At 32.8% G+C, this 12,037-nt stretch overlaps 1 protein-coding gene across 2 annotated transcripts; it reads left to right on the forward strand.

The window, feature by feature from the left end:
• Nucleotides 1–4,264: 4,264 nt before the first annotated feature.
• LOC131144458 (chloroplast stem-loop binding protein of 41 kDa a, chloroplastic) lies at nucleotides 4,265–7,320 on the forward strand. Of its 2 annotated transcripts, XM_058093126.1 has the most exons (6): nucleotides 4,265–4,807; nucleotides 4,954–5,075; nucleotides 5,827–5,929; nucleotides 6,013–6,151; nucleotides 6,397–6,674; nucleotides 6,922–7,320. In XM_058093126.1, the coding sequence occupies exons 1-6, from the start codon at nucleotides 4,406–4,408 to the stop codon at nucleotides 7,102–7,104; spliced, it is 1,227 nt and encodes a 408-aa protein (XP_057949109.1). In that variant the 5' UTR covers nucleotides 4,265–4,405; the 3' UTR covers nucleotides 7,105–7,320. The 2 variants fall into 2 exon arrangements, with proteins under 2 accessions (XP_057949109.1, XP_057949108.1); XM_058093125.1 differs by having other exon boundaries at nucleotides 6,397–7,320.
• Nucleotides 7,321–12,037: the final 4,717 nt, after the last annotated feature.

Below are 12,037 nucleotides of genomic sequence, written 5' to 3' on the forward strand. Positions count from 1 at the left end.
AAAATAATTATTAAAGCTTATAAAGATCCACACAAATAAGAACCCAGAAGACATGATGACAAAAGTGGTTACTTGTGAGAAGCTCGAGCTGTGCAGAAACATGATTCAAATGGATACCAACTGAAGAATGGCAGTAGCATTCTCCTTCTATAGGTATGGAGAGGGAGAATTGATGGGTCCATACCCAATCCCACTTGCATATTAAATATAAGTGGCAGGTAAGATTTAAAAGAAAAAAAAAAGGAAAGAAGTCTAGAGCAGTGGGCTGCTCCTTCAATTTTATCGGCACTGGTTGTCCAAATTGTCAAAGATGAGTCACCTGCCAATCTTGATCTTGGTTTAGTTGATTGTTTGATCCTTTCCTTCCCTATATATATGTGTGTGTGTGTGAGAGGAAAGTTGTACCAGAATAAGTGTTATGTAAATAAGAGTGTGTGTTGTGAGTGAGTAGGAAGAGAGAAGATTGAGAATTGAGTGAATTTGAGTCTGTATCTCTTCCTCTATTTTTCAGAAATTGTGAATCTCTCTCTCTTATAGATGTAGGCAAAAATTTTCTTGAATCACGTAACACCGGTATCAATCTTTTTTTTTTTTTTTGGTGCTTGTTTATTTCAAGTTTTTGGACCAATAAACCCAACAATTTCTTTTCTTTTTTTGGGGGGGGGGGGGGGGGGGGGAGGAGAGATTCATTAACTTGGAACTAAGAGATGGAGAGATAATTGTTTTTCATCTCCGTAGCCAAAGAGAGATTAGACATTACGACTTGTCTTCCTACAATATCAAGTAGAATCGATGTTGATTGAATAAAGAATAAAGTGTTTAGACAATCTTTAAACATTAAAACAATATAATTGATTGCCAAAAGCATTATAAGTACCTATATGATTTCTTCTTTGGAGATGAATCCACATAGGTCAAGGCAAGGTGGGAAATGAAGGGGCTAAAGTTGTTGGGGAATTGAGTTTAATAAATTGAATAAAATTGTAAATCCCACAAGAAAAATTAACAAAAAAAAAATTTGAAATAGGTTATTAATTATTTGACAATAAAATTGTGGGGGGGGGGGGGGGGGAGAGAGAGAGAGAGAGAGAGAGAGAACACAATAAAATTGTGGGAAAAGGATTGAGAGATTTGAGGGGAAAACAAAATGGGTAATTGAATTTTTTTAAATCTTAGAAAATTTAAATTAAGTTTTAGAAGCTTACGGGACAATATTGATATATTTTAATATACCGGTATAGATATAGTTTTTGAATATAATTGTTTTTATATAAATTTGTTTAAATAAGTTCTAAATTCATAAAAGTATAATTCTAGAAACTACCACTCATAGAAGAATATGGAGGAGGGTCTATTTCGGAATCATCGGTTAGATAACCATCCTCACTTAAGCATATATAAGAAGGCGCATATAAATAGATTGAAGACACAATACAAGGAAGTATGTACTATGCATATGAAGCATGAAATTATTATTATTATTATTATTATTATTGTAAAAAATTTCTCTAAAATTCCGGATATTTAACATGTAAAATTTTACCTTCTTTTACACTAAACTTACACCATAAAATTTTTATTTTAAATAAATATATATTTCAAATTGTAACAAAATCCTTGGTTATTTTTCTAAATTTTTAAAATTAGAAAAACTAACTAAGGCTACTATATTAATATTCTAGCACAACAAATATGAGTTTTAATATCTAACAATAATAATTTATTAAATGAAGACAAGTTAAATGTAATTTTATATAAAGTAGCTTGATATTTTAATTATAGAATGAACATGATAGAAGGAAAAATTACTAGGTGGATTGAGTCTACCACATCATCTATAGACTAATCCAATCAAATGGTAGTAACTCCTAACATAAGTAAATTGGATTAATTTATGGATAATATTGTAGACTTAGTCTACCTAATAATTTCTCTAATAGAAGTGAATTTCAACACTTAATTATATCATAAAATTAAGTTTGAAACACTATTTATTTAAGTTTGAAACACAAATTTTAATTCATGATTACACCACCCCTTGAGTTTGCTGAATATGACATTTCATTTCTTAAAGTTAAACGATGCTAAATAACTCACTATGATTCAATTTTATGAATAAAAGAGCCTTTCATTAGTCAACATTCATTTCAAGTTAAAAATGAATTTTTACCCTTATAAAATCACATCTTTACCCCTTTCAGTCAATTGTAGTAAGGTAAATTACGAAATAACATTAGTTTAAGTAATTATATTTGAAGAGTTGGTCAATTAATTATAATATTTTGAAAACTAAATGAATTGTATATTCACCCAATTTTTGATTGATTAGTCCATTAGTTTGACTGGTTCAATTAAACCGGTCAGTATGACAATATATTTATATTATTATTATTTCAAAAAAATAAAAAATATATGAAAATAAATAAATAAATCTTATAAATCATAAAAAACTTACAATATAACACTCCAAAATGTTTGTTATATGCAATTTAAATGAGTAAACAAAATTTAAAAAACATATACATACACGTACAAAGTTTGGTATTTTTAGATTATAATGATTTATCAAACATAGGGATAGAAAAATCATAAATTGAAAGTTAAAAATTGAAATTCCATAAGCGAAAATTACAAAAATTGAATATACTTTCATTATGCCTAAATATATAAATATTAAATGAATAATAAAAATTATATTAATTGATTGACCGTGTAGTTTGAGCTAGTTTGTCCTGGTAATTTGATTCTTTGATTTTTCTCAATTTTAGGGGGGTTTTATATTATGAAATGTAACATTAAGCCTATCCTGAAAAGTAGACCGATTATCAACAAAAATTTTACCAACATTACAATTATAGGGTTTTCATTAATGATTTATAAGTAATTCTATTTTTAAATAAATAATAATAATAGAATTATGTTATTGTGATTGTCAATAGTTGAGTCAAGCCAATCGGATTGGTGAATTCGTGGACTAGAGTCTTTGATTTATTTATCATTTAGTTTTCACGATGCTATACTTAACTGATAGGTTTTAGCAATTTAATTTATTAAATTGATATTATTTTCCTATCATAGTTGATTGAAAAGGCAAAAGAAAAAATGTCAATTTATTAAGGATCAAATTAATTTTTTTCAAATAAACTTAATAATTGACTACTTATTGACTAATATAAAGTATAATTTGTTAACAAAATTGAATTTAAGAGGATTTTGATGTTGTTTTTATAACTTGAAGGGGTACAATATCCTATTATAAAAATTGATGGGGTGTTGTTAGATTTCAGAAATACTTATTGAGCCACATAAAATATTTATTTAAAAAATATATAATTTTGTTATTAAACAAAGTCCAAAAAAAATTTCTTTATGAACCATTCATAATATTTGGGACAAAAGACAATGACCTCTTCTGAGCTATGGTAAAAAGATACTAATCTCATATTAATTTCTAAACATATTTGGATCTCCATTAAAGTTTCAAAATTTTCAAAAATCGACCTTGAGGTTTGTCAAAAGACACAAATCTCTCTTTGTATTTTGTGAAAAAATAATTTTTTTGAGGAGAGATTTGTATTTTTTTTTTTTAAAGTTTGTTTGATATCGTTGTTGTTTCTTATTTTTTGTTTCTTTCTTTTTTCCACGGTGAAAAAATAAACTATAAAAACGCATTTATTTTTGTTGTCAATTTTCCATTTTTATTGCTAATTTTCAGTTGTTTACAGAACAAAAAAAAAATTTAAATCGAATTTTATGGTATTTTGTTATTTTGGCAACATATTGTTAGAAATTTTAAAATCTGAAAATAATTTTTTTGAATAAAGTTATTTATTTTATATAATTTTGAATTAAAATTAAAATTGAATGATCATATAAATTTAAATATAATTAAAATATAAATATAAATAAATTTTTAAAAAATAACAATAAAGCCAACTATAAAATACTTGTTATATTTTTTAATTTTCATGTCTAATAAAATTTTTATTATAAAATAAAATTTGAAAGTAGAACAACTAAGTAAAATAATTATAATAAATTTATTTTTATTGTAGTAATTTTTTAAATCTGTATTATTTATAATTTTAATTATTTTTTAATATTTTAATTTAAAAATAAAAAATATTTTTAATTAATTTTTTTATTTGTATTAATTTTATAAATATTAGGGAAATAGGTAAAAAAAAAATTAAAACTTTTAAAATTTTAATATCTTTTTACAAAATTTGAGTAGTACATATAGTCGTTCACCCTAACGTTCACTAATTTTGTTTCATTTTACTTGCAGTCTTGAAATTTTTGCTCCATTCTTGTCTTGTTGAAGTCCCTCTTGGGAACAGACCCACCTATTTGCTCCAACAAAACAACTGGCCATCATAAAGATCAGGCATAAGAGCAACACTCGATGGCCACACTCGTTTCCCCATCTTCTCCTCTTCTTTCCTCTCCATCCGCCATTAATTTTTCTCCAACTTCTTCCATATCTCCTCCACGCATCTCTCTCTTCTCCTTCTCTTACTCCTCTTCTCTTTCTTCTTCTCTTTCCATTTCCATTTCCATTTCCAATTTCCCCACTTTCCCTGCCTACCCAGTTAACACCAGACGCCATTCCTCTCCATCTTTCAATGTCAAGGCCAGTGCGGAGAAGAAGAGGGTCCTCATAGTCAACACAAACAGCGGCGGCCATGCAGTCATTGGTTTCTATTTTGCAAAAGAGCTTCTGGGTTCCGGGCACCATGCCACCATACTGACTGTTGGTGATGAGGCCTCCGACAAGATGAAGAAGCCTCCATTCAATAGATTTTCTGTTAAGATTTAATAATAATTACAATTATTCGCTTTTTTAAAATAAAAACGAGGTTTCGTGTTCTGGCTTTGCGCTCTTGTATGGATGGATAACGAGAATTTTACAATCCTAGTGTTGAGATTTTTTTGGTTTTGACAATTGTTCAGGAAATTGTGAGCGCTGGCGGCAAAACGGTGTGGGGAAACCCAGCAGAAGTCGGGAAAGTGGTTGATGGGGCAGCATTTGATGTGGTGTTGGATAACAATGGCAAGGATCTTGACACTGTGAGGTTTGTTGCTTTCAACTTCTTATTCAAAATCTTTTCTTCCTTTTTTTTTTTTAGATTAAATAACAAGTTTCATTGAGACAAGAGGAAGAGTACATATATTGGAAGATAAGGTATCTTCCTACAGAAATGGAAGGAAGGAAGAAGAAAAATAGGGTGCTCCTTATAAAAGTCTTGATTCCGTAGTTATTGCTTTCGTTTACAGAATTTGATGTTATTTGCTGTTCCTCTTGTGAATTAATGTAGAAGGTTTATGATAAACTTTAGGCCTTTTGATGTTATTGGATTTTCTGCTTGAGAAATTCAGAGAGTTTTTTATTACTTCTTGGCCTTAAGAAGTTAATGAACCTTAACATGGACTGTGAGTTTCGATTATGTGGACAAGAAATGAGCTTGAGTTAGTTAAAACCCCACCATTCACTTTAGAAAGGATACTATGAATACCTTATAATTGCCATTCACTAACTTAATTGTAGTCAGATTGAATGATTTGAGCGCTAATTTTGATTCTCTGTTGATAGAAACTTGAACTTGGTTGAGTTTTAAACAATTGCTTTAGATGTGCTCAACTGCAGGAAGCTTAAGCTTAAACAATTGATCATTGATCAGATGTATGTTGAGTGGCATGTTTGTTGTCCCTTTGGGGCAGTTTAGCAATGTGCATGCTTTGCCTTTGGGATAATGACATGGGGATTTGCTATTCTTGCATGTGGAACTTTTGAAAACATGTCCTAATGCAAAACTCCATGCATAGGCCTGTGGCAGATTGGGCTAAGGGTTCTGGTGTCAAGCAATTTCTCTACATCAGCAGTGCAGGTATTTATAAGCCAACAGATGAGCCTCCTCATGTTGAAGGGGTATGATGTACATATAAATATGATCCTTGTAACATTTAAATATTGATTAGATTGGTTAATAAACTAACATTTCCATCATACAGGATGTTGTTAAAAGCGATGCTAGTCACGTTGGAGTCGAGAAATACCTTGCAGAAAATTTTGGTACTTGGGCAATATTCCGTCCACAATACATGATTGGATCTGGGAACAACAAAGATTGTGAAGAGTGGTTCTTTGATCGTGAGTTCATAATCTCAAGCAATATTTCCTAAGTTCCTTTTTTAAATTTACAATCTTGCCATGAAATTGTCTCTGGAACCCTATCCCATCATCAGCCCCTTCTCATCAAACTGATTTAGCTGCATTGTTGGTTTTCAACATGTTTTTGCTCGCCATCTGAAAGGATCCTTATTAGCCCATGAAGTGGTATTTTTGGCCTTTTTAATTCTATATACTCTCATACATCAACGCTCTACTCCATACAGGTATTGTTCGAAACAGGCCAGTTCCAATCCCTGGCTCTGGGATGCAACTCACCAACATCGCCCATGTTAGAGACTTATCATCTATGCTTAATCTAGCTGTTGAAAAGCCAGATGCTGCTAATGGCAACATCTTCAACTGTGTGAGTGATCGTGCTGTGACTCTGGATGGAATGGCAAAGCTATGTGCTGATGCTGCAGGCTGCTCTCTTCAGATTGTGCATTATGACCCAAAAGCTGTTGGAATTGATTCAAAGAAAGCTTTTCCTTTCCGTAACATGGTACCAGTGTTTCTTGTACTTCGCATTATAAGGAGATATAAGATAAAATGGATTATGCACTCCTTTCAATTAAGGACAGTGCTAGACAAATTCTTAGGAGGCTTCACCTTCTTGTTTTTCTTAAATCCACAGAGTGTTAATTGTCTTGCCCAGACAGTAGAGACCTCGTTATTCTTGCCCGAAGTTTTTCCATATGATCAACCTTTTTTAACTATGAGTTTTTTCATATGATCAATGTGCTGTGCAGCACTTCTATGCGGAGCCAAGAGCTGCCAAAGACATTTTAGGGTGGCAGGGTACCACACATCTGCCCAAGGACTTGAAAGAGAGGTATGATGAGTATGTAAAGATTGGAAGAGACAAGAAGCCGATGCAATTTGAGATAGATGATAAGATACTAGAGTCACTTAAAGTGCCAGTAGCTGTGTGATCAGTCAAAGCTAGGTAATGTTTGAACATCAAGACTTCAGTGTTCAAGGCTGTAATATTTTTTATGTGTTTCTTTCATATGTTTAATCAATGCTTCATTTCAAACGTTATTACTTTGTAAATAAAATGAAATTAAAAAAGGTCCTCCCCATTCTAAGCCCTGCAATGCATTATTGCATATTTTGGAAATGAAATTGTTCCAATAAATTATGGTTAAGCATGTTCTATCTGTTGCAACTAGTTTATTGTCAAGTTCGTTTCCTTATTGTACTGGTTCTACACAACATGAGGTACATATTTGATAGTAGGGAGAGCTTTTTTTTTTCCCCTTTGAAGCCACTCTCGAGGTGCATGCCTGTACAAGGCACCATGGGGAATGGCTCATAATCACACCCTACAACCACAAGTTACCAACTAACCATCCCCAGTAAACACAAAACAATTGCATACAAATGCCCAGTCTTAACAAAGTATCTACAAGGGGGGTTGAACCCCCATCTTCACGATGGTGAATAGGAGGAGAAAGTGACTTGTGTGAGAATTTCAAGAGAACATTTGTTTTGGGACAATTCCAGGAGGACTTAGTGTTGCCCTGAAAGCACCCAAGACGTGTAATACAATCACAAACTAATAATAACATGCACAGTTGATAAAAGTATATATGAAAGCGTGAATATTTTAGACAATTCTGTTGACAAAAATATTATCAAAGCCCCAAGTTCCCTTTTGTTTTCGCGGTATTCCTCTGTCCTAAGTAAGAGTTATTAATAAACTTGGGACAAGACCTAGGTGGTTTTTGGCTTCTTTTTTGTTTTTTTTAAAAAAAAAGACAAAACATTCTTTGGAAAAATTAAATTCACCCAAAATTAGATAAAGTTATATTAAGAATATTTATTTTAGATATTTAACATTTGAACATAAAAATAAAGTTTATTTTAAAAAATAACAATAAAAGTATTAATATCCCCTTTTTTTCTTTTTCTTTTGAAAGAAGGTATTGAGAATATATCAGCCCAAGGGGGATACTTCAATATATAGAAGACAAATAAAGTTTAGAGTAGGCTAAGCCAACCAAATAACAAATAGAACACATCAGATCAAGGCAACGAAATAGACCTTTACGGACCTAGTAATTGACCATTAACCTAAAAAAGAATGCTTTGAACAATACTATCAGAGCTTAAATGCTAAAAATTAATGTATCTTTGACCTTCCAAATATGATAAGCAATAGTAGCGTAGGTGACTTTTAATTTGCAGGTAGATTAGACTTTCGCAAAGTCACAAACTCTTGACCCTCACTTTTTGTTTGGAGTAATTCCAAAATCCAATTTTCAAAATTTAAGGAGTTGATATATTTTTTATGAGTTTCTAAAGACGAAGTTGTGCTAATTTTAAATTTAGTTTCATTATTTTTGGATAAATGTGGGCATGAGCTAATGTTAGGTTCATTATTATTGCAATTTGGTGAAAATAAGGCATTTTGAGGGCATTTTAGGCAAACCTAAGTTCTTGTATCAAAATCCTAGCCCTTTACTTATAAAAGGAAGCCTAAGGAGGCAATAGAGAGAACACACACTAATGTGTGGAAGTGAGGAGACAAGAGACACATTTAGGTGCTTGGAGTGGTAGATCTTGTGAGACTATAGTCTCCGTATGGGTGCATGAAATGTCCCCACTCAAATTAAACCCTCTTTGCTTATAAACTATAATAGATGAGGATTGGGGACCCTACTAGCCTATGTGGGTTATAGTAGGGGCAATTTGGGAACCTTTATCCTTAGGGTTTATACTCGACGACATGCACATAATTGACTATAGAAGGCCATCATCTTAGGAAAGACCCTCCTATGATGACTTTCCCAACCTAGAGATTTCCTTTTGCAAAACTTTGGGGGCTTTCTTCTTTGCTTGAATTGTTTTCAAAATCTTCCCAAAACTTGATTCCTATATATTCTCACATATTGCATCAATACTAGTTTCTTCATTAGGATCATTGCATATCATCCTATGTCACCTTCATGTACATACATTAGCTAATTAACATCTACATTAGTCTTCATGCATGAGCGAACCCTAAGAGAGTTGTCACACTAGTACAAACATTCATCGTTGCATAGTCCACACATAGCGCCTTGCATCCATTCCCACCATTCATCAATTTATCAAAGGTGGAAAGCCTTTAGGCTGTTACCTCCAAATAAGGGCTTGGAAGGTCTCAATGAGAGTTTGCATCATAGCATGTATAGATCTAGGGTTTTCTCTTTTCTTAAGTTTGTATTCCTCCCATCTAGCTAGGTTTGATTATTTTATGCATCACAAGAGCTAAAACATTTGGAAACTTCCCTTTTGATACACATTTTCATCATTATACAACTGAAATTGGAGGCTCTCTAATTCTTGGATTAGGTTGGTTAATTTTCTAAGGTTTGGGAAGCTCGTAACATGCCCATTTCCTCTCTTTTTGATAGGATAGGCCATTGCCCACTTCAAGGCTGGGGGTTTTCCTTTCAAATCATGTCTGTTCACACATGTATACATTCATGTTGCCATCATATCATCAAGTTTAGGATTTCATTTGCATTTCATTTGCACCATTCCTAGAATAGAGGTGTTAGGCCATACATTCATAAACAATGTTTTGAAAATTTGATCCCTATTTTTTTTTAAAGATAAATTTCCCTATTTCAAAATTTTATCTTTGAGAAGAAGTATTCTTGTCAAAATTGCACTAGAGCGTAAACATAATGCAAAAGTTTTCATCTATAGCCCAATCTAGACTTGCTAAAAAACAACTACTAAGTTAGCAATGGTTGAACCCCTAGATCACTCAGATAATACAAGTACCTGGGAGCTGAGGGTGGATGCCATGGAGGGAAATATCAACCTAATCTTGGAAATTCTAAGAAAAATGAACAAGGCAAAGCTAGACACATTGGAGGTAAGGACTATCCCAATAACAATTCCAAATCTTGATTTGGCATCTTCCTCAGATAATGCTATTCCTAAGATGAATCAACATCCCTCTAAAATGTTTTCATTAGCTGCAGTGCTACCTTAGACAAGCTACTATATATGCACCCCTACCTAACGCTAGAATTCTAAATAATGAGATGTTTGATAATAAGAAGAAACAACCTATCATTGATGATGAACAAAACCCGATGATTAGTACAGTTAAAATTTTGGAAAAGAAGATCAAGGCATCTAGGGCACTAATGTCTTTAGGGATGTGGATATTGGTAGCCTTTGTTAGGTTTTAGATGTGCTAGTCCTAACTAAATTCAAACTTTTGAACTTTAAGAAATATGATGGTCGCGGTTGCACAAGTTACTTCTAGTAGATCATGTATTACCAAAGCATGAGATAATATAAACATAATGAAAATCTCTTGATCCATTATTTCCAAAAAAAAGTTTGTCTAGTCCCGCTTTTCGTAGTTCCCTTTAACTAGGATAGAAATCAAGTGAAGGAATGACATGATTTGGGACATAGAGGTGCCCCTTGGCAGGGATTGGTTTAAGAAAATGGAGAAGAGGGATAATGAAACCTTTAAGGAATATGCATATATTGTGACGACCTGCTTAATTTCCTCATCTTTTAAATATAATAAAATCAATATCATAAAACTCAGCAGATCTTAACTCACTTGGACCCGTGGGTACCAAGGATACATCAGAAACACAATGTGGAAGCCTAAGCAGCAGGAAACATATAATCATATACATCTCATTATACCATACATCATAATATCAGAGTTACTACAACCACTGTATTTATACACACACAGTGTACAACCCAAAAGATATCTTAGGGTCATCCCACAAAATACATCCGACCCTATCAAAATACTTATCTTTCTGGAAGGGCAGATCAACCGTACTAGATCAGTGGGGCTTTACCCACTCTCCTATCAGGGGCTCTTGAAATGTTTATGAAATTTGGGGTGAGACATTTCTCAGTGAGAGAAATAAACTAATACTAGTGTGTGGCAACATGAGCATTTCTGTGGTATACATATAATTATAAACATAACCAGTAAAACTGTATGTATATCATTTCTGGGAAAAATATGTATAATCAAAACATGGCAGAACATAATGGTTTCTATAGCATAATTCATCTCATATAAAATATACTACAAAAACAATCCTGGTAGGTTAGCTGGCTATTGTCATGTATTACCCTCATATGACTGGGTTGTGTGGCCCAAAGGCGGGACCTGACAATGGTTGACCGACTACTACCAAGTCAAAAGTACAGTCTGTAAGTCTGATGGGTCTGCCAGACCTGGTCTGTACACTAGGGGCACTCACACACTTCTTAAAAACCGCATCGACCATTCAATCTCACACCACTCCGTACAGCGGTGTTAACACAAATATCATGATCATGATGACCATGGACACATAGCAACGGTACCGTGCAAGTGCTAGCCTAGACCAAGCCAATCAGGTTCTGATAACATATAACATATACTGAAATTGTGATACATGAATATTTCATACCATTAATTATCAAATCAATGATATCATTTTGCATATATATATATATATATATATATATATATCATGAAAATCATTGGCCCGTACGCCGATAATTCACATTTTACCATAGTTCGGCCCGTACGCCAGCAAATCATATTCATAGTTTAGCCCGTACACCGGCAAATCATATACATAGCTTAGCCCGTACGCTGGAAAATCATTTCCATAACTCAGCCCGTACGCCAGAAAATCATATACATAGCTCAGCCCGTACGCTGGCAAATCATACACATAGCTCAACCCGTACGCCAGAAAATATATCAAAATTCGGCCCATACGCTGGTTTTCCTTTATAAAAATCCGTATCATTAACACATTCCCAGAAAATAGTTTTTTCATTATAATTTCCACTCATGCCACATGAAATAGGTTTTTCATATTTCTAACA

This window comes from Malania oleifera, chromosome 12 (assembly GCF_029873635.1).
Source record: "Malania oleifera isolate guangnan ecotype guangnan chromosome 12, ASM2987363v1, whole genome shotgun sequence".
Classification (NCBI taxonomy): Eukaryota; Viridiplantae; Streptophyta; class Magnoliopsida; order Santalales; family Ximeniaceae; genus Malania; species Malania oleifera.